The sequence below is a fragment of the Lissotriton vulgaris genome, unplaced genomic scaffold, assembly GCF_964263255.1.
Source record: "Lissotriton vulgaris unplaced genomic scaffold, aLisVul1.2 SCAFFOLD_622, whole genome shotgun sequence".
NCBI classification, from domain to species: domain Eukaryota; kingdom Metazoa; phylum Chordata; class Amphibia; order Caudata; family Salamandridae; genus Lissotriton; species Lissotriton vulgaris.
The window spans coordinates 143,065-166,946 of NW_028246711.1; the positions used below are offsets into that span (position 1 = coordinate 143,065).

A 23,882-nucleotide genomic window follows, 5' to 3' on the forward strand; every position below is an offset into this window, starting at 1 on the left:
AGAGGTAGACAAAGTGGTCGTGCCCGTGGTCGTCAAACCTCCTCTTCCTCAGCTTCCTCCTCTAATACCCACCCCCCACCTACAACAGCAAAGCAGCCCTAGATCCACCATCATGCGGGTCCTGTAGGGGGTCCGCTTACCAATTTTCTACGAGATTGGGAATCGGTTACATCAGATCTTTGGGTTCTCAATCTCGTAGAGAATGGGTATGCTCTTCACTTTCGGGAATTTCCCCCCAATTACCCTCCTTGCCAGGGTTATTTTTCGGAGGACCACCTGCTTCTCTTGCAGGAAGAAGTCCTGGCACTTTTCAGAAAGGGTGCGATAGAGGTGGTTCCGTAGCAGGAAAGGGGTCAGGGATGCTACTCCCGGTATTTCCTGATCCCCAAGAAGGATGGCAGACTCCTGGACCTCAGGGTTTTGAACCTCTATCTCAAACAGGAGAGGTTCAAGATGCTCACTCTTGCGCAGGTTCTTCAGGCGCTGATGGAAGAAGACTGGATGGTGTCGATCGACTTGCAGGATGCGTATTTTCACATTCCGATCCTGAAGTTGCACAGGAAGTATCTCCGTTTACCGGTGGGATCGCAGCATTACCAGTTTGCGGTCCTTCTGTTTGGACTTACTACTGCTCCTCGAGTCTTCACCAAGGTGATGGCTGTGGTGGCAGCGCATCTCAGAAGGTCGGGGATTCCAGTGTTCCCCTATCTGGACGACTGGCTGATCAAAGCAGAGTCGCCGGAGAAGGTGCTCCATCATTTGCAAGAGACAACTCAGTTGTTGCACTGGTTGGGTTTTTCGATAAATGTACCCAAATCTCACCTGTTGCCCTCCCAGTGCAACCTGTTCATAGGTGCGGTACTGGACACTACTGTGTGTTGTGCATTCCCTCCTCCTCAAAGGATTCGCGACATACAGGAAATGATACCTTTATTTCACTATGGAGCGGTTGTTCCAGGCCTGAAGGTCCTTCGTCTGCTCGGTCTGATGGCTTCTTGCATTCTGTTGGTCAACCATGCACGCTGGCACATGAGGGCACTCCAGTGGTGCCTCCGCAGGCAGTGGTATCAGCACAACGGAGATCTCAGGGAGTCAGTGAGGATCTCCAGAGAGACTGCGGCGGATCTGTCCTGGTGGGGCGTGGAAGGCAATCTGTCTCAAGGAAAGCCTTTCCAACTTCCTCCAGCGGTGGCCACAGTGATAACGGATGCATCCACTCTAGGGTGGGGAGCTCATCTGGGGGACCTGGAGGTCAAGGGTCTTTGGTCTCCAGAGGAAAGGTTGCTTCACATCAACCTTCTGGAATTGCGGGCCATACGTTTGGCACTCAAGGCCTTCCTCCCTTCCCTTCGCGGTTGGTCGGTTCAAGTCCTGACGGACAACACCACCGCGATGTGGTATGTCAACAAGCAAGGAGGAGTAGGGTCGTGGTGTCTCTGCAGAGAGGCTCTGCGTCTCTGGTCCTGGGTTCAGGATCATCAGATTTGTCTGATGGCAAGTCATCTGGCCGGGGTTCTGAACGTACGTGCAGACAGTCTCAGTCGGCAGTTCTCGGCCGACCACTCCTCAGGTGGACCTGTTTGCCACTCACGAGAATGCTCCCCGGCCGTCATTCTGCAGCCTCCAGTTTCCGATGCAAGGAGCTCTGGGTGACGCGTTTCAGTTGAGTAGTACTCGCAACTCCTTTACGCGTTTCCTCCCATACCCTTAATTCCTCGGGTTCTGAGGAAAATTCGCCAAGACCGGGCCCAAGTTATATTGATCGCCCCGGATTAGCCAAGAAGGGTGTGGTACACAGATCTTCTCCACCTCTCCTCATGCTCACCGCTCCGTCTCCCTCACAGGGCAGACCTCCTCTCCCAGATGGAGGGGCACCCCCACCTCCAGACCTTACACCTTCATGCCTGGAGATTGAACGGGGCAACCTGAGTTCATTTTCTCTTCCTCACGATGTGGTGGATGTCATCTTATCAGCCAGGCGTGATTCCACCAAGTCCATCTATTCTTATAAGTGGTCTAAATTTGTTGATTGGTGTGGGGAGAAGTCCGTTGACCCTTTAAGGGCTCGTTTGTCCAATATTCTACAATTTGCACTTTTCGTGGCCCAGCAGGGTTTTGCAGTGGCAACTATTAAAGGTTATTTGTCAGCCTTATCGGCTTTCCTTTATTTGCCGGACCAGCCCTCTTTGTTTAAATCTCCAATTGTTTTACGTTTCATTAAGGGCCTTACCAATAAATTTCCTCCTACACCTTTTATTGTACCTCAATGGGACTTGAATCTTGTTCTTAAATTCTTGATGGGTTCTCCTTTTGAACTTTTACACTCATGTCCGTGGAGACTGTTATCTTTTAAAACGGTCTTCCTAGTCGCAATTACCTCGGCAAGGAGGGTAAGTGAGCTTCAAGCTCTTAGCTCAAAGCCCCCGTTCTTGACCATTCATGCTGATAGAATGGTTCTTAGGACCAGGGCTGCTTTTCTGCCTAAGGTGATTACTCTGTTCAATTTAGGACAGTCCATTACCCCCCCTACCATTTATCCTCCCCCTCACCGTTCCAAGGAGGAGGAGAGGCTTCATCGCTTGGACCCTAAGAGGGCGGTGAGCTTCTACCTGGACAGGACAAGGGAGTTCAGGTTGGATGACCAGCTGTTCGTTGGATTTGCTGGCTGCAGGAAAGGAAGATCTGTGCACAAGCGCACTCTATCAAGATGGATAATATTATGCATCAAGATCTGCTACTCCCTGGCGTGTAAGGACCCTCCTGAGGGTATAGGAGCTCACTCTACTAGAGCAAAGTCTGCTACTTCTGCTTTATCTAGGGGTGTACCTGTTGAGGATATTTGCAGAGTCGCAACTTGGGGCTCCCTCCACACTTTCGCAAAGCATTACTGCTTGGATACCGAGGTGAGGCGGGACGGCCACTTTGCGCGCTCTGTCCTTCAAGATTTCTTGGTATAAGAGAGTGGACACCCTCCTCCGGGCTTGGGGACTGCTGTGGGACTCTATTCACAAGGTGAGGAATCCACTGGCAGATGTATCTATCAGAAGAACAAGTTACTTACCTTCGGTAACGCTTTTTCTGATTGATACAGTATCTGCCTGTGGATTCCTCACTGACCCACCCGCCTCCCCGTTGTCCACTCTGTTATACCTGAGTTTATGTATTTTGATGTATATATTGGGTTTTTAATACCTTTGCTACGCACTGTGTGTGCAGTTTTGAATTGTATGTACACTGTATGTATGTATATCTGCTGTCATTGGTCCGTCCGGGTGCCTCGAAGGCACAGAAAAAAGGGCGGAACTGATGTCATCACGCCGACGTAGGTCTAATAAGGAGTCTGTGACGTCAGCCGGAGTCGCGCGCGATGCCGTGCTCCTGTGACTTGTCCACGCCGGCGTGCTACAAAAGAGTTTTCCGAACGTTTGCTGACGCAGGGGGATATTCACAAGGTGAGGAATCCACAGGTAGATACTGTATCTACCAGAAAAAGCGTTACCGAAGGTAAGTAACTTGTTCGTTAGAGCTGTCTCCAACCCGCAAAACAAATACAAGGGCATCACGTTCCATGTGCCTAGCCTTGGCAGAGTGTACGAACAACATGATAATAATGCTTAGTACACCACAAACTAAATGTAGAATAGCTTCTCAGTACATTATAGTATAAGTGTAAAACATGTAAAAAGTCACCATCAGAAAAAGATGTCATGCTAAAAGGTGAAGCTAAAATGGAGAGTTAGAGCAGGCTCTGTTGTGCCCCACAAAAAATTATTCTGTTACAGTAGGGTCTTGATGCAGTAGCAAAGAATGAAATTCATCAAATTCATTGTACAAGTGAATTTGCACAGATGTGGTAATGTATATTTCAAGTTGTATAACCTAACCTGTCCTTTATTTCTCCGTCTCGTGTTCAGAGACCAGTCAAATGTGAGGCGCATGCACACTGCGGTCAAATTGAATGAAGTTATTGTCAATAAGTCGCACGACGCCAAACTGGTCCTGCTGAATATGCCTGGGCCTCCCAAGAACCCCGACGGTGATGAGAATTGTATCCTTTTTCAGGTTTTTATTCCAGTTTTCAGATTAGTTAATTCTTTCATTCACTTTATTTCTTTTGGATTCTGTCTGCCAGTCGCCCCAGTAAAATCCATAATGGTTTGTTTTACTTTCTAGAACAAAGTAAACTCATAAGAAAACAAATTGGAGTGCTAGATACACAGGAAAATTTCCAGAATTCCACCACCCATACTGAAATGACCGGTTTTGATTGTTACCCTTCACACAGATTCTCTGCTTACTGCTTACTGAAATATCAAAATGTGCCTGCAAACCTTTCTCCATGCAGTGGGCACAAAGTAGTGCCAAAGTAAATCCAGATGACTTGCTGTTAGGGTATCATTGGAGCAAACAAATAGGGCCACGTGCACTTTTAACATCAGTCACCTACTCCATTGTTAGATTGCTTTTGTCCGCCATCTGATTTGAACGTGGTCCAGTGAGCTGCCGGTCTCAACGAGTTTGTTGGTTCCTATCATTGCCTTAAGTCTGCTGACTTCCATCCTTGATGCTCATTCTCTACTTGCACATCTATTCCATCTGCCGTTCCTTCATCCACCAGTGTCTAGGCCTCAGGGCCCTCTGGGCACTTTGGGCCACTGCATGCTCCAGCCTCCCTTCAGAAAATGACGACTCTCTCAAGGTTATGGAACGGACGCCTTTCAAGAGATGACCCAAGGGTCACACTATATATATATATATATAAACGAGAAAAGAGGCAGTTTCGGAATCTGCTAGTGAGGACTCTTCGTCCTCTTGAAGATTGAAGGCGAGATCACCCCATTCCCGACCCTCCTCAAAAAAGACTGCTCATGGGTCTTGCAAAGGCCACAGTCCTTCAAAATCTCCTCACAAATCTAAGTTGTCTTCAAAAAGGAGAGAAAAGAACCTTCTGCCTTTTCGGAAAAGGTCAAAAGGTCATCCTCCGAGCCGCCTAGTCCACCTCCTAGGACCAGTCACTCATTCAAAAAGCCTTTTTCAGCTCTGCCTTCCGGCAGATCTTCAGCAAGCGCTGACGACTAAAACATATTTTTTTGAAAAACCTTTTTTATTAGCATTTGATTGTAAAAATACAGTACACATAAATCAGCAATCACAGGAATTAAACATCATGCTGGTGGCATGTCATTGCGACAGTTATAGCCACATCCCAGTGTACATCCTATCTGTCAGTTCAGTAGGCTACATCGCTGATGTGGGGAGATATATGGGTATAAAGCATGTGTCCATGAGAGATGGTCTGTGGTCTGTACTGAAGATCGGGCGTGAGCTCTCAACGTTAGACTTGATGGTTACTTGTAGCTATCCTTGCCAATAACAATCCGAACTCTTTAGAACTAGGGTACACTGTGTCTATGATAGCATTGCAGAATTGGGGCTCGCGGATTAAACGCTGATGACTAAACCAGTATCATCATTGACGGCGACAACTACAATAACTACGTTGTCCACCACTTTCTCCTTCTTGATGACGACATTGTTGTCGACTGCATCTATGTATGATTAGACTGTCCATGCTGAAGATTTCCCTGATCTCATTGTCGACGACACTGTACACAGCTCCTCTGCCAACTATGATAACCCTGCCGATGACTGTGATACCAGCGATGACTTCACCGCCAACAGCAAATAAGATGTTAGTGACACCACCAACAATAGAAAAAATGGCAAAACATCAAAGAACCAGGTTTTAACCCCAGAAAACATCTCTCCAAGGAAAGTCACAATTCTAATTAAAGCTCATCTCTTGGAGGCTGGAAACTCGGATGATGACTGGCCCTATGGGGTCACAAGCAGTCCCTCTGAGTTGCATGTAAAATGCCAAGAAGAACAGGAGGCCTGCGATGAAGGATATAAACAGCACTATTTTTCTTCCCATGACCAGTATCAGCAGCCTTCCAGGAGGACATGGTTTTTCTACCTGGCTCTCTGGTTTCTGACTTGAAGTTCTTACTTTCAGACTATAAGAAGCTATTTCCAAATACAACAACTAATATGCCACAGGCATCCACCCCTACCAGATCACGCGCTGCTCAACCATCCACTCCAGTACAAAGAACTACAACATTGCCTATCTCAGTAAAGCATACAGCACAGACAGCCATACTCCATGATCTAGATACCGCTGAAGATGAGCGAGAGGAAGTAGAGCTTTGCAACGCCCACACAGAATGGGATGAGTACCTTATCCCTATGCCATCATCTCCATCACCCACCTGAATGGGCTCGCCAGCTGAAAATATTGGGAGTTTTCATAATGTGTTAAAAAGGGACAGCTAAAAGATTCGCACTCCCTATTCCCAACAAGCAGACGGCCAATTTTGTATGATTTGAAGGAGCCTTTCTATTGCCAGCTATATTTGGGAAGAGGGCTTAGAAATAATGAAAAATCCAGCCACAGTCATGGCGGTTCTTCCACGCATTGACAAGAAATATAAAGCCCAAGAGGATGCCCTGGCTTGTCTAACTGGCCATCCAAAGCCAGTCTCAGTAATTACACAGGCAGCCCAACGAAGATCAAAGAACTCCTCAATTCCGATCTCAGCGCCTCTGTACAAGGAGGGCAGACTGCAACAGTAGGATAAGTGTCGGTTAGTGTTAGGGTACTATGCGTTGTAATGGTATGCGTTGTAATGACTTGTGATGTAATGCCTGTGTTGTAACATGCATTGTAATGACATGCGTTGTAGTGACATGCAATGTAAAGGCTGCGTTGTAATGACATGCGATGTAAAGGATGTTGCGATGTAATGACAGCATTGTAAAGGTTGTTTCCCCCTCCACGTAATAAAGACTGACACAGAGACGGCTAAATTGCAGAGGACTCTTGAGTTCAAGATGCTCTTTCGTGGGGCCAGAGGAAGAGGTATGGCATCATATAGCGTAGGTTATCACCACTGTTCCCAATAACCTGCGCGCCTGCGCTCGCGCGCATTGAAGGCACCCCAAGCACGCAGTGCTCATTATTTAGCGCGCACATTCTGAGACTGTTCGCGCCGCCGCTATTAACGTGCGAGCGGCGCGAAAACCCGTCATTTTCTGTTCGCGTTCACGTGCAAATGGCCCTAGCACTTGCACGATTCCTTTCCTGTCAGTGCACCGCTGCGGGGCTGATTGAGGGCCATTGAGTTAGTGTTCATATTAATTGCAGCGCACACGGAATGCAATTAATATGAATACTACCTCAATGGCCCTCAATCAGCCCCGCATCTGTGCACTGTTAAGAAAAGAAAAACTGAGTTTCAAACACGACGTGTGCTTTAGCACACGCGATGTTCAACACTGTTTTTTCTTTTCTTAACAGTGCACAGATGCGGGGCTGATTGAGGGCCATTGAGGTAGTATTCATATTAATTGCATTCCGTGTGCGCTGCAATTAATATGAATACAGACGCTGAAGAGAAAGGGAGCAGGCGCCTGTCAGACAGAGGCTCGGAGAGGAAGAGGGCGGCGGATCCGAGCAGGGGAAGAGAGGCCGGAGCGGGAGGGGCATAGCTGCCAAGGTTTAAGATTCCCATGTGTGACAGTTTCATAATTTCAGTGCAATTATGAGTGACATTTCAAGGACTATGACTGACAATTTCTCGTGAGGAAAATCAAGCAATGAAGACACGGGGAAACATTAAAATATTAGAAATTACAAAGGAGAGTGAGGCTGAGGCACGCACAGATAAAGGGCTGTATTTCATTATGTAAAGACTAGTTTAGGAGCCTCAATCCCAATAAACATCATTACCTGAGCTGGGTGGCCGACCCCAATCGGTGAGCGGTGCCCCTACCTGCCCAGCAGCAGGCACCAGATCACATCAGCTGCTGCAGGCAGCCTGACACTGAGCTACAGGCGCTTCTGACAGTGACCTCCGGCTCAGCTCTGGAGCTGCTGTTGGATCCGGGCCGACACTGCAGGCAAAGATGATGGTAAGGGACCCAGCACCAGCACAAGGACCTCAGATTCCAGACACTGCCCTCTCAGTACATTTGTATTAACAATTACAAAAACTCAGGGCTGGCAACTGGTAAAAACACTGTCTACTTACGGATCTTTAGTCAGATTGGCCCGTCAGCGAGTCACACTGCAACAATGCAGCTGTGTACTCAGGCCGCAAGCCACACACCCTGCGGAAATCTGCCTTGGTCTTAGACTTTGGTCCAGGTTGCTGGCTGTCCTCTGCCGGCTCGGAAATTATAATTGAATGCCGCTGATCATAAATAAAGGAGAGCACTGGTGGACAGGCTGGTCATATGGAAACAGTAGCATTGTAGACCGAGCTGCAGCATGATTCTCGCAACCAAACCACCCGCTCTGGCAGTGTCAGCCAGCAGGATGTGACATACTACCGCTGCCCCTCGGTAAAAGCTATAGGGATGCATAGTTTTAGGAATACAGAGGAGGCCTTTTGAGAGCATGCAATCAGAAGATGTTAAATTCTAAAAATAATTATGCCATTTGCATATGGGATTTCGCATTGCACTGTAGTATTTGTATAGCACGTAGTCACCCTCACCCCCCCAATGTGGGGTACCCAAGCGCCTACTTTCAAAGACTGCGTGCTACTCATGTCTAAGTCATACACTTGGAGTCATACCAATATCAGAAATCTCATTTGCAATATATTAAATCAAGACTCTGTACATTAGCCTAGGAGCTGTTTTTTTTGGTTGTACTGTTGTTTGGAGGCTTTTGCTACCAGCCTTTGCCAAACACAGATTGCCAGCCTTTGTCGTGGGCCCCTCCTTCCCATAAAAATCAGGAAAACATAGGGTCTGGGACTCTCTCTGATGTCACGTGAGTGACCCGGCCCAAGAGGGAACCTATGTCAGAGAGGCCCTACAACATGAAACATGCAGTTAGATACCTCACACGGCGCCGGTCCGGCCACCTATTACACCTGAGCATTACTACCAGCTAGCACCTGATCGCGTGGTGCGAGACACAGGCTGGTAAATTTAACATATTTCAGCTGCAGATGGGAGTCCGATTGCGGTGGTTATGCCTATCCATTGCCATTGGCGGCAGCGATACAGACTCTGCCAAGGCCACCCAGGAGGCTGCAGGCACTGGCAAGATCAGGGCACGAACCACTGTGGGCCACTGGAATATGAGTTTACCGCCCGGTGGCCCCAGCCCGCCTCCATTGTTTTTAAGGATGGACAGTGAGTTCCCCCACTCACAGGTAGCCATAGCCTTGCCGCGATCACTGAGACAGAAGCCATATCACACACTGTGCAATTAGCGGGACACCTTCCAGTACCCAGATGCCCGTGTTATCTTTCTTATTAGCATACCAGCTTGAATACACACCTAATTTCTAATTTCTAATTTAAAACATTTGTAGAGCGCGGCGTGCACCTGACGGTTTCTTGGCGCTAGTGGAGGGTATTGGCTCCAGAGACAAAAGTGAGAGCCGGTAATAGAGCCGGGAAGGGAGGGTTACACAGGGAAAGCCTGTTTAAAAAGAAACGTTTTCAATTCCTTGCGGAAGGATACGTAATGGGTGGAAGCACGAAGGTGGTCAGGGAGGGAGTTCCAGAGAGTGGGGGCCAAGGTGGAAAAGTTGGACCCACCCCACTTTTTGCGTCTGAAGCGTGGGATTTGAAGAAGGGACTTGGTGGAGGATCGAAGTTCTCTTGGGGGAACGTATTCTTTTATAAGTGAAGAGATGAAGGCAGGGGCGGTGCCTTGACGGGCCTGGAAAACCATACAGGCGGTTTTGAACCGAGAACGTTCCTTGACAGGTAGCCAATGAAGCTCCCTGAGGAGGGGTGTGGAATGGTGAAAGCGTGGGAGACCAAAAACCAGCCGGGCAGCTTGGTTTTGAACCAGCTGTAGCCTCCTTAGGCTGTATGCTGGTATGCCATTATAGACGGCGTTGGCATAGTCCAGCCGTGATATCACGAGAGCGGCCATGATCATTTTGAGTGCCTGGGGGGTGAAGAAACGGGCGACAGTGCGGATGGTTCGAAGGGTAAGGAAGCAGGAGGAAACTACAGAGCTGATTTGAGAGTGAAGGGTGAGCTGATTATTCATTTTAACCCCCAGTGTTTTCACCGTGGTTGAGGGGGTGGGGGCGGGACCGAGGGTTTGGGGCCAGAAGAGGGAGTTCCAGGGACTGGAAGAACCACCGGTAAGAACCAACTCGGTCTTGTCCGGGTTCAACTTAAGATGGTTGTGGTTCATCCAGTCCCTGATGAATGTCATGGTGTGCTGAAAACTGGAGACAGAGAGGGGGGAAGAGGATAGATCAAAGATGAGCTGGAGGTCATCTGCGTAGTTAAACACGGTGACCTCCAGCTGCTGAAGAGCGAAGATGAGGGGAAAGATGTAAAGATTAAATAGTAGGGGAGACAAGGAAGAACCCTGGGGGACACCGCACGTGATGGGGAGTGGGGTGGTTGTGAAGTCACCTAGCCGGACCGCCTGGGTGCGGTCCCTCAGGAAGGAGGAAAGCCACACCAGGGCGGAACCCTCAATTCCAGCCGCCTTGACACGGGACAATAGGATGGTATGGTCTACCGTGTCAAATGCGGCGGAGAGATCGAGGAGTACCAGCGCCTGGTGTTTGTTGTGATCCATACCCTTCCTGAGGTTGTCCAGGACTGATACCACGACTGATTCTGTCGAGTGCCTCGGTCGAAAGCCTGCCTGGCGGGAAGCCAGTGCCCCATTGGCCTCTACGTGGGTGCTGAGAACTGCGGTGACATGGCGCTCCAGCACCTTGCCCAGGTAGGGCAGCAGGGAAATGGGGCGGTAGTTGGCTGAGATGGATGGGTCAGCGCCAGGCTTCTTTAGAATGGGCACTATGGTGGCTGATTTGAGCATAGGGGTCACTACTCTCTGCGCTAGGGAGCTGTTAAGGAAGGCAATAGGGGGTTCAGGACAAGAGGAGTAAATTTGTTGGAGGATACGCGCTGGACAGATATCTGCCGGAGAACCTGATTTCACTCTGGGGATCATCTCCAGAAATGCTTCTTCAGTGAGGGGAGGGATGGCGGTGAGAAGGTTTTGAATAGCAGGAGGAGAAGGGTCAACAAAGGCAGACGAGGGGGGGGGATGTTGGCCTTGATGGTAGTGATCTTGTCAAGAAAGTAGGTATTTAGTTGGTTGCAAAGAGGCTGAGATGGGGGGATCTGAGGTGAAGCCCTATCGGAGTAGGCCAAGTCCTGCACGATGCCGAAGATCTCCCTAGGTTTATTTTCGGCAGACATTATTTTTGTTGAGAAGTAAGAGGATTTGGCGGCGAGGATTGCGGTCTTGTAGTCGGCGAGTGATGACAGGTAGAGAGTTTTTAGTGAGGGACAGTAATTTTTCCTCCAGTGCCTTTCTGCCTGTCGGGTGGCCAATTTTAGTTCTTTTAGGTGGTCATTAAACCACCTATTAGATTCCTTGGGTCGCCGAACGGAGATGCGACGCAGGGGAGCCACTGAGTCGCAACCTCTAGCCAGCCAGGTGTTAATAGTGTTGGCTTGAGAGTCGGACGGAAGGCCGGAAAGGGACGGGGAAGAGTTCTGCAGGTGAGACGTCAGGGTGGGAAAGTCGACTCTGTTCCAATTCCGCGCCCAGGTATTTTTGGCGTGGGGGACTTTGGGTACCTGGTAGAGAGAGATGGAGAAAGAAATAAGGGCGTGATCGGACCAAGGGCAGGGGGAAACCGTCACCGGGGAGACTGAGAGATTAAGGGACCAGACCTGGTCAAGTATGTGACCATGAGAGTGAGTGGGGACAGAGATGTGCGACATAAAATTTAAAGATGAGAGGGACTCAGTGAATTCTTTTGAGGCTGTGCACTCAGATGGGTCCGAGGGCCAGTAATTGAAATCCCCAAGTACCAGGACTGATGCGTAGTTGACCACCATGTTGGCCAGTAGGTCTTGGAAAGCCGGCAAGAACAGAGGCAAAGACTGGGGAGGACGGTACATTAGGAGACAGGTAATGGGGGGGGAGAAGGCGAGGGAGCGAACTGTAAGGAATTCGGTGGAAGGAATGGGGGGAGAGGGGATGGTTTGAAAATTTAGTTCCGACCGAGCGATCATCACCACTCCACCGCCAACCCTACCTGCCGGACGATCGGCGCGTAAGGCCACGTAGGAAGAGGGGAGGGTAGCCAAGAGAACGGGAAGGGAAGAGTCGCAGAACCAGGTTTCGGTCAGGAGCAGTAGGTCAGGCTTCTCAGAATCGAGCAAGACAAAGAGCTCATGATGGTGCTTGACCGCTGACCTGGTATTCAGTAAGAGAATAGATAGAGAGCATCCAATGAGCACCAGACAACTGGCAAATGCCTGAAGAAAAAGTCAACACATAAATAAAAGGCATTGTCATTTACAATACCAGTAGCTCAAACTCGTCGTAAATGTGTGACCTATTGCACTGCAAATTCTTGTTTTATAATGTTTTTCCCATCCTGCTGGAGTCTTGCGGGAGTCAATGCGGCCCCTGTACTCCTGTGGGCCTGAAAATGTTTCAGAATTTGGCCCCAGGGGGGTCTCTCTGATATAAAATACTGTATATAATATCTGTTTTAATATTCAGAAATTTGCACACCTACAAGAAGTAATACTTTTAGAATGTCAGAGTTTTCTTTATGTGAAAGAAAGAGTATGCTGATATCTTGGAATAGCTGTGATGATGGGGCACGGAGGGCCTGGAACAATGTAGCCATGCATCACCCCGAAGTTAAAAAAAATGCTCACTGCCCACAGCCACATGCATTTGGAGTTTATATGATTGTATAATATTGCTTCCTATTTCCAGTCCTTATAAATGAGGCGTGGTATATAAAGGGCTATACAAAAACACATTATTGTTCCTGCTATTATTATTAGCACACCAGAAGAGGTTGGGCATCAGAGAGAATTGTGGGACAGGTGACCATGAGACAGAAGCCAGGGCGGAGGCAGGCCGATTAGGGATTAAGTGCCAAAAAGAGAACCGAGGGTGGAGGGTGAAGGTGGGACGAAGAGGAACTGCGCCGTTGTCAGTAGTAGCTGAGCTCTGGTGGCATGGTGCCACCCCTCCCACAGTATGCCTCACAGCAGCTGGCAGGCCATAGATATCCACCAACACCAGCTCCTTGTGATCGGACCAGTGACACTGTAACTCCTCTCTCTCGGCCTTCACTTCATGCGCCACCCACCGCCCTAGCCAACCACAGGCTGGGATTTCTCATCCCTGCTTTGGCGACAGCTGTTGTTTCAAAGGAGGCGACAACGGAGAGAAACCGCAGCTATACCGAATGTGCATGAGCAACATTTCAGCGCCGGTGCACGGTCAGAAATCAAGGGACCCAGAAAGACGTAACCGACGTATAAAAGCAGCGGAGCAACAGCCGGGCAAAATGATAGCTGCCTCGAAAGAAAACCAAAGTGTGAACGCACTTCTAGATGACATAGCCTCATTCCATAACCATGGTTAACGTCACTCAGCGGATTTAAACAAGCATAAGCCTCTGTGTATCCAAATTGCAAATCTGTCTTAAGACCCTTAATGTGGCGCCGTGGGTGTTGAAAAGCACAGTATTTTCAACAAAAGTTTGGAGGGATATTTGGCGCTGCACACACGCGTAGTCTGGTTTCTGGCGCACATAGCCATGGCTGCAGCGCACAGAGACCCTAAACTGCCGCACACAGAGGAAAACAATTAGAGGGAACATTGGTTATCACCAATACTGATATTCCTCCTACACATCTACCTCCCAGCAGTTTCCACTGCTTTATTCCCACAGACAACCACCTCAAGCGTCCTACAGCAGACCTGCACCTAGAGGAATAGCAACACGTCAGGTAAAGGACGCTGGCCTCCCCCAATGACCTGTCACAGGCTCCGGCTATTCCTATCTCCTCAGTATTCAGACTAGAAGAATATCCCAGGTCATCCAACATTGTCAAGAGGTAACATCGGACCAATGGATCCTAGACCTTGTACAATTCGGTCACACCCTAGAATTCGTTCAGAAACCACTGCACTCTTCCATTCCCAAACATCTACAACTGCTTAAATTGGAGGTCAAGACCATCTTTCGGAAGGGAGCAATAGAGGTGGTCTCTTTCCCAACTAGGTAAGGGATTCTATTCCTGTTTCTTCCTGATTCGCAAAACGTGTTAAGAATATCTCAAAAAACAATCATTCTGCATGGTAACATAACAAAACATTCTCTTACCTCTAAACAACTCTCGACCTGCAGGATGCATATTTTCACGTCTCCATCCTTCTTTCCCACAGTAAATTCCGAAGGTTCACAGTAGCTGTCAGCCACTACCAGTTTAAGGTTTTTCCTTTTGGTCTGAAATCAGCCCCCAGTATATTTACAGTGGCTCACTCCGGTAGCAGCTTTCCTAAGGAAACACAAACACCAGGTGTTCCCATATTTGGATGACTGGCTCTTCAATGCCCATTCCAGTCAAGCAGCACACAAATCAACAAATGCTTGCATAGGTCTGTTCATCGAGCTAAGTCTCACTCTGAATTGGACAAAGTCAAGCCCACAACCATCAAGAACTATAAACTTATTGGGATCAACATTAAGGCTGTAACCAAAAAAGCCTGCCCCACATAAGAAACAAATGTAAAGCTAACAACATTAGCAAAGTCCATTCAGAAAAAAAGAGTCTCTTTCAGTACTCGTCTACAAGTCAATATTAGGGATGATGTCATCAGGCATTCCTCTAGTTCCGTTCTGCCGGCTAAGGATGCAACCCCTCCTGGAAAAACTAGACCTCCAATGGGTACAAGCGACAGGTTTGTTAGACAATCTTATCAAAGTCATTCAAGCCATGGCCAAAGCCCTAGCTTGGTGGGCACAGCAGACAACTCTCAGACGGTTTTTCATTCCTAGCTCAATCCTCTCTGTTGGTCATTACCACCGGTGCTTCCTTGAAGGGACCGGAGCATACTTTCAAGACCTATAGGTCAGCAGCAAGTGGCAGAAGCCTCATCAGCGTTTTCACATCAGTCTGCTCGAGCTCAAGGCAGTACATCTGGCCTTGCAAGCTTTCCTCCCCAAGATAAAGAAAACATAAGTTCTCATAAGAACGGACAATACAACAACAATACAATACACTACATAAACAAACAAGGGGGTGTGAGATCACTTCTCCTCTCTCAAAAGTCACAAGTCATCTGGAATTGGGCCATCTGAAAGAGCAGAGCATATCCCAGGAAAGCAAATGAGATGGCAGGCACTCTCAGCAGATTGAGGTCATCTTGCCATGAGTGGGAACTAGATCAAGAAGAAGTCAACCACATATTCTCACAGTGGGGAAAACCCAGTCTCAACCGCTTCTCGAACCCACAGAACACCAAATGCTGATTCTTTGCAAGCTGGCTTCACCATCCGGAATTGTGGGGGAATGCATTTTCTATGGCACGGTCTAGAATCTTTGCTTGCACCTTTTCGCCCATTCCCCTGATTCCAAAGGTTCTCACAAAGATGAAGATAGAACTTTGCATGTTGATACTGATAGCCCCAATGTGGCCTCGCCACATTGGAGCTGCAGAACTCCTCCTGCTGTTGGAGAAATCTCACATCCGATTGAGAGTCTCACCTTATCTCCCAACAATAAGCGAGGGTCAAGTCCTGCAACCAGATCCTGAGTCTCTTCACTTATCGGCATGGCTCCGGAGCACAATGAATTCGCCCATCTGACCATCCATCCAGAATGTATTGAGATACTTTCCACGGCCATAGCAGACAGTATTAACAAAACTTATTTTCACAAGTGGAAGCGATTTTGTTTATAGTGTCAACAGGAGAGGATACACCCACTGTCCTAGTCACCTGAACAGATGTAACCATACTTATTATAATTGGCACATTCAGGTTTAGCTCATGCATCCACCAGAGTTCACCGCGCGGCCATTTCTCAATTCAAACGATCACCCAGGTCACCTTTATTATTATCATCCTCCAGAATAATCAAACAGTTTCTCAAAGGCTTATTTAGGATCTTGCCTCCAGTCATCTTGGCATCTAAACACGGTTTTATCACAGCTCATGAGCCCATTCACAGAGCGAGTTTAAACTATCTGTCCTGGAAGGTTGCCCTCCTTAAGGCCCGGATGTCTGCCAGATGGGTCAGTTGTAGTGTAGTTCCTATATTCCCAACAGGCTCTGCGCATTGGAATAATATATCCTATAGATGTGACGTAGGACTTATGTCGACAAGGTCTCTATCGAATATATTAAACTTAATTGTGGGGGCCAGCTAGCTCAGAGGTCACTAGAAACGTTCTCGAATACACAAGAAGGGATTAGTTTCTGACAACCACATAAACATGACAACTTTGTTTCCCCCAGAATAAACGTATCTTCAGAGTCGTGGAAACAATAGATAGATATTTTACTCAGTCAATCGTGCATGCTTCATTTCATCAGAGGTGCAGAGAAAATAGAGAGGCAGGCGTTTTCATTAAAAAGATTTATTGAGCAGTCTTCTTTCTCATACAAGTAAAGTGAACTGCTACAATCGTAATGCAGGCTGCAAAGTATAATGCGTACAGCGAGAAGAGTATTATAAAATAATACTGTAAAAGCATTGTATGGTTTCTAAACCATAGATAAATAAATACATAAATAACGAAGGCTAAAAGTACTCAACTGGTGCTTCTAAAATACGCCTACCACAACGTACCTAACCTAAGTCTTAAAACTAGGGAAGAAGTAAGTGTGGTGTAGCATAGGTTTAGTTTCTTTGCCAAGAATCTATCCAAGATTTCTCTTAGGGTCTAATCAGCTCCATACCTTAGTTTAGAATGAAGGAGGTCTGGCATCTCTGTCTCAGAACTCAATTTCCCAAACCCCCGTGAGGGGCGCTTGGAAACACTGGAGCTGGATTCTCAGTGAGAGAAAGGACAGCTTCTCGATCAGTGGGTCAGCTGGAGGGTCGGCTTCCTTCGGCACTTGCTGTAGCGAGCTGCGTCGGGCAAGTAGATAGTCGAACTGCTCTGAACCACCGTGTCTTGCTAGAGCAAGTGGAGGCATATTTATACCTTGAAGGTACCTAGTTTGACGTAAAGTTGGGTATAATAACGTCAGTAAAGAACCCCAAGGGAATGGTAGTTCTTTGTAAACTCCATGAGTTCTTGAACAAATCACTATTCAAGCAAGGGGAGGTCCCTGACTGCTTAGGCCGATTTTCCAAGAAATTGTTGTGACGTTTTGGTACGGGTAGAAGTAGCCATGCCTGTATTTGGACTGCATGGGCTATGTCTAAATATGGGTATAATGTATATGCCTATATTAGGGCAATGTGAATTGTGCCTATATAAGGGCATAAATCGGGGAAAATTTGCTCGGATCCTAGAACGCCATACAACACAGTGAGATCCAAGCCCTCACTATTCAAGAACCCTTTCTACAATTTAGAGCGGACAGGATAATCCTACGTACAACCCCATTGTTTATACCTAAAGTCCCTTCGGACTTCCTCCTCAATGAGCCGCTGATTTTGAAGACTTTCTTTCCAAACCCTTTAACACCGATTGAAAGGGCTTTTCACTCTTGGACATCAAGAGGTTCATCAAGTTCTACATAGACAGGAACCAGAGCTTTTTTAAGTCTAACCAATTGTCGCTTACAGTGCACCACGAAAGGGGCAACCTTTTTCCAAACAGTGCATAGCTAGATGGATATCTGATGCATTTCTCTTCTGTCACCAAGCAGCAGGACAACTGTTACATACTTCTGTGCATGCTCACTCTACAAGGACTATTTCAACCTCAACGGCGCTGTTTACAGGTCTGCCGGCTCTCCAGGATTGTATTTATTTATCTAAAAGGTTTTATATAGTGCTGGCTACACCCAGAGGTATCAGAGCGCTTTACATGAGTAACAGTTATATCATGAAACAACGGCTGCTGTGGTATGGTACTATATAATATATTATTCAATGTATAGCTTAATAGCAGATTCTAAAGACACAAGAGGGCTGGCAGGGATGACAAAAGAAATACACCAACAATTTAAGACAATTCTCAATACTGTTTATATACTTCAAAACATTAGTTGCAAAATTATGCAAATGTATTCAGTTTGTCACATAATCATGCGAACACAAGAAAAAGGAGGTGCACAGTGTCCCAAGTGTACATGTGAAACCAAAAAATAACTATACAAACAACATACATTAAATACAGGAACAATGGTTTCTCATAGAATAACAAATAAGAAGGAAAATTACCAAAATATTAATAATCAATTATTTTAGTGTCTATACATAATCCTAGGCACTAATTGTTGGTTCAATTCCTTGCGGCGTCAACGGCGTTTCGACCCTCAGGAATACGGGTCTCTTAAAATAATTGATTATTAATATTATTGAGTATTGAGAATTGTCTCAAATTGTTGGTGTATTTCTTTTTGACATCCCTGCCAGCCCTCTTGTGTCTTTAGAATCTGCTATTAAGCTATACATTGAATAATATATTATATAGTACCATACCACAGGAGCTGTTGTTTCATGATATAATTTAATGCCCTGGTTCCTATGTGAGTAGGGTTCTCCTTGTTCTTCTTTGAGGTTACATGAGTAACAGATCATAATTGCAGGTTACATCGTTACAAAGATTATTCAGTTATTTGAGCCTGGCAACATAGTGACAAATAAAGTCGCAACCGACTAAAAGGACATAACAGGCCAGGGAAGAGATTTGGGGGAGGGGGAAGGTGAGAACAGGGGAAGTAGACAGAGAATGGAGGAGGGGAGGGTGAGAGACATAGCATGGAAAGAGGAGGGGGAGGGTGACGTGGTCACAAACCATTCAGAGCTGCGTCCAAAGTCCAGGAAGCTGTGATCCTAGGGGAAGTGGTATCATTTCCCCATCTCTGTAGCGAGAGGCTCCCTAAATGCAGTGGTCTCTCTGAGGGGTCTCTGAGACTCCAAGGCCTACATACTGGATCTTTCCGCAAAAAGGGGAGATGGAGTGCTTTGGCAAGGGATGCCATACCATACCTCAACTGTGAGTGGCTCCCAAGGTGCTATGGACTCTCTCAGCGGGTTCGCTGAGACTCCAGAGTGTAAATATTGGATCTCTCCCTAACAAGGGGAGAATGAGTGCTTAGTCAAAGGGCACAAAGGGATAGGGGCTAGGCGGTCTAGCGGGCAAGGGGAAAGATTCAGGTGAGAGGGGATAGGAGCCAAGGAAGTAAGACCAAAGAAAGAAAGAGTGCTAAGTGGGAACAGATGGATCGAAAGGAGACTAGGAAAAATCAGAAATTACAGAAATATGATGAGGCAAGGAAAAAGCAGGATTACAGAAATATGATGGGGGGGGGGGGCGAGACAAGGAAACGGGGCGGGAAAGTCCAGCTGGGTAGGTGACGGTCAAGGAAGAACCATGGCCGATCTCCTCAATAGCAGAATTAAGCAGCTCCCCCGGGCGTCAGACATAGTGCTTGGACTCCGCTGTCAAAGGCTGTTCAGCAATTATTATATAGGGAACCAGGATATTTGCAGAACAGCTACCTGGAAGAATATGCATACCTTTACGCAACACTACTGCCTGGATTCAATTCCTCAAGGCGATGTAGCAGTAGGCAAGTGGTTCTAAGACATCTTTTCCGTAAAAGTGAGCTACCTCTTTCTTCCCATCAACCTATTATGAGTTCCGTATATTGTCTGTAATATATTGTTTTTTCTTTATTCATGTTACATATCTGGGGATTGGGCCCAATGGAACATCTGGGTTGGGCCTCCTTAAAACACATAGTAAAAAGATTACCCTAGATGTAATTATTCAAAGAACACTTTGCTCCCAGACTAGTAAATGCATTTCTTGACCTGTGTGTTTATTCACAACTTATTTTGTGATCCTTTATGCAATTTTTTTACATCTAAACATATCTGTTAAACCACATTGAGATTTTCAAAAATACACTTTTTTACACTATACAACACTTTGCAAAACTCTGACATTACTTATACCATAGTGACATGTATTGACACATACTCATGTGACCAGTTTGATAATGAACAAAATGCAGAGGTAGTAGTTGATATGATTATTTATGAAAACCCTCTTGCTACTAGTATTCCTTGGGTGTTCTAAGCCAGTTGTGTTACAGTAGACTTAGTCTTTTTTGCATGTCTACTGTACAACTTAAACACAATGAAGACAATCCCCAAGTTTGTCCTTCGATGCGTTTCGAGCCTCTTTTTCCTTTTGGATTCTCCTCAGGACCCTGACTGGTTATAATTCTTGTTCTTTTTTAAATTAAAGGACATTCATTGTGCTTTTGCAAAGATTCCTCTTTCAAATTTAGACGGCTTCCGTTAGACCTTGATTTAGGTTCACATTTTCTTCTGGAATTTTATTGGGGCTTGGCGTCGCTCCGGTTCCTGCTCGCATCAGTCTCCTTTGTTTATTCTGTGTAAAAGGGAGATCTCTATAGAATTGTATTCCTTTGAACTCTGGTGAATTATTGCATTTTCCTGGAGAATATGTGAGTTGCAGGTGATGTCTTAAAATCAACCCTTTAATCTGGTTCTACCATATAAGATGATGTAATACGTCTGATCTAAGTTCTTGCCTAAAGCTGTTTCACACTTTCACGTATTGAGGTTGTTGGCAGCCTTTTTACTCCACCTCACACTGTGATGGAGGAGGAAAAGTGTCACAGATTTGACCAGAGGCAGGCTCTCTGCTACCTGGTAGAGAAATCCAAAGGCTAACATACCTCTTTTTGTTGGTTTCTTGAAGGGTAAAGAAAGAAAAACACTCAGAATGCAAATTACATCAGATATCTTGTGATTACACTCAGTTGCGAACCGACATAAAAGATGTCTGTATGTTTTGGGGCAAATTTATTGCCAAGTAAGGGCCAACAACCAGGCTTTAAGAGGTAATCCGGTCTTGGAGGCCAATACGCGTTTTCCAAACATCAATATCTCGACTTGAAAGCAAGGCACGCACATGAGTGGTTCTCCGATGGCTATTGGGTTGAAGTTTTGTTATGGCGGTTATTGGCAGGGGAATGGACGGAACGGAGACATCATGACGTCAACGTCAGTGATAACATTGCATGTCAGCATTCATTACTCCATGGCTTCCACCCCTGTTCGCAATGCTTATTTTATATGTCAAACCTACCTGTAACACAAAACTGGAGAGTGAAGACTAAGAGGAAAGTAAATGATATTTTTCACTACTGAAGCCTCATGGGTGACTTTCCATTTACATCTTGGAGTATAAAGACTTAAGTTGTATGTGTTGTATTGGAGGAGACCTTCAATTTTGGATATGCGCTGTGTTAGATCTGGGGGTCTCTAGTTGGCAGAGATAAGTACCTTAGACCACGTAGGGACCCTTGCTACTAGTCAGGGTGAAGGAATACACACAGTAGATAACCTCCGCTCTCCTCTAGGTAGCTTGGCGCGAGCAGGCAGGCTTATCCCCAAGGCAATGTGTATAATATTTGCACTTAACACAACAATAATCCCCAATCCACCACAAACTGAGACCACACAGGTAAGTATATTTTATAAAAATATATATAACTTTATCTGGTTGCAGCAATGTAAATAAGGCAGTTGCAGGATAATCACTTTAGTATAGAAATGATGCACTTAATCTTAATTGGTGGTACTTAATTTCAGGAAGTTCTCATGTAAACAAATGTTTTCAGTCTCTTCAATTGGCAAAAAGATATGCCACTGATTTACGATTAAAACGCTCTTAAAACGAGCAGTCAAAACAATGCCAGCATTGTAAAATGCCACAGGACCCGGCCCCTAGCGTCAAGGACCCTGCGCGCTTCCAGCGCGCTTCACCGGAATGCCGTTGGGAGGGGGACTCCCTTCCTCGTGGTCGGTATCCTTCCAGGCGCCCAGGCGTACCTCGCGGGCGAGCGCTCACTCGCGCTCCAGCCCGGCCGGTGTCCGGATGCTCTCCGCCCGCTCTCCGTCCTTCAAGGAGCAGCGGGGAGCAGAGACGACAGGCCGGGGGCTGGAGCACGCAGAATAATCCCTCGGCGAGGTCAGGTCAATCTTCCCCGGTCCCAGCGGTGATCTCAGCGCTTCCTCGGCTCCTCGGCAGCTTCAGTCGAGGCAGCCAATCCCGTCGCGGCGTTTACGACGAGCCCCTCTGAGCGCGAGGCCACCAACCAATAGCAGCGCGGCCTCGCTGATGACGCTCCGCTGCAACAGCCAATCCCGTCGCGACTCTGGTGAGGGGGCTCGGCTCTCTCGCCCAATCAGAGCGCGGCGGGCTCGTTTTTCCACACGCAAACGCCGGAGAGATGCGGGGCACTTCCACGGGGGTTACTGACCCCGGGCTGCGACGGTGACACGGCCAGCAATTGTTTTACAGCGCTCCTTGCGCTGGAGAGGCTCACAGGTCTCCGTTCTGCCCCACACACGTGTCGATGAACACGTCGATCTTGGCCACGTAGCAGGCTGGGTCAGCGCGGCACTCTCAAGCAGTAGAGAGCAGCCAGTGCGCTAAGCAGGCAAACCACACGGTTTCACGATCTCTTCGCCACACAGCAGCTTCAGGGGGGCACAGCAGATTTTTGTAGCCTGGGGCAACCTTTATGTTCCTGGGTTGCAGACAGGGAGCCAGCTCTTCTCAGGCCCTTGGAGATTCAGGTTGCAGACACAGCACACAGCAAAGTCTTAGCAGTTTCATGCAGGCAGGGTCACAGCTCACAGCAAAGTCCCTTTCTTCTCCTCTCCTTCAGTTGGATAGCAGGATAGGTCAGCCCTTAAAGCACACAGCAAGGCAATCTTCCATCAGCTCCTTCAGCAGTCCTTCTTCTGGCAGAGGTTCCTCTTGATTGTAGAATCTGCTTTTCTGTAGTCCGGGGTCCTTCTCTTATACCCCAAAAAGGCTTTGAAGTCCTTTGAAGTCTTTTGAAGTCTTTGTGCAAAGGGGGCCCGGTCCAAACCAGTTCTGGGGGTTGCTGGGGGTCTGGGGTGTTTCTGGTTTCCTTCTTCCTCCCATTCCCAGGGACAGAGGTGACAGTCGCCCAGCAGGAGGTGGAGCCAGCTTTGAGGTTAGGCATGCACAGCCCTTCACTATCAGATGCTATCTCCTCCCACTTCCCTGGCAGCAGATGCTGCCTTTCATCCACGGGCTGGCTCAGATAACCCCCTGGGGGCTCTGCAGACCCTGTCATCCTCAACCCAGACAGTCAATCCACAAACAGTCCCAGGCACACAGAAAGGTTTAGACAAGAGAACAGCCACTTTCTAAAAGTACCATTCTCAAACACAGAATTTAAAAACAACCTTTACTAAAAGATGTGTTATTAAATTCTGAGTTCAGGGATATCATTCACTTATGTCCCATCTTGTTCCTATGGGAAGATAGGCTGGGATCCAATGGGACCAGCCTCCCCCATGTTACTCTATAAAGCAAGATAGCCTTACAGCAGTGAGCACACAAAATGGCTGCTGCTCACTACCAGAGCATGTTACCTGCACTAGTACATACTCTACCTTATCCATGCACTGCACCCTGCCCAGGGGGGTACCTTGAGCCTTCCATAGGGGTGACTGGTGTGCACAGACAGGGAAGGGTTAGGCCCAGCCAGTGGGGACACTGGCCAGGCGGACATGGCAGTCCACTGACTGCACACAGGCCCTGCGCTGGCAGGCCTGAGACATCTTTTTAGGGCTACTCATGTGGGTGGCGCAATCTGCGCTGCAGGCCCACTAGTAGCATCTGTCATCACCAGCCCTGGCACACACAGTGCACTTTACTAGGGACTTCATGGTGATACAAATATGCCAATCAGGTATACCCAATCAATATGACAATTTACAGAGGGAGCACTTACCCTCTCTGACACTGATCAGCAGTGGCAGAGGGTCCAAAGCATCTAAACCAGCAAAAA

At 47.3% G+C, this 23,882-nt stretch overlaps 1 protein-coding gene across 1 annotated transcript in view; it reads left to right on the forward strand.

Moving 5' to 3' along the window:
- Positions 1-23,882, forward strand: part of LOC147665773 (solute carrier family 12 member 6-like) — a 164,512-nt gene that overhangs the window by 135,910 nt on the left and 4,720 nt on the right. Inside the window, exon 7 of the mRNA XM_086949490.1 lies at positions 3,915-4,048. Within this exon, the coding sequence (XP_086805616.1) occupies positions 3,915-4,048 (134 nt within the window). The remainder of the gene's footprint in view (positions 1-3,914; positions 4,049-23,882) is intronic.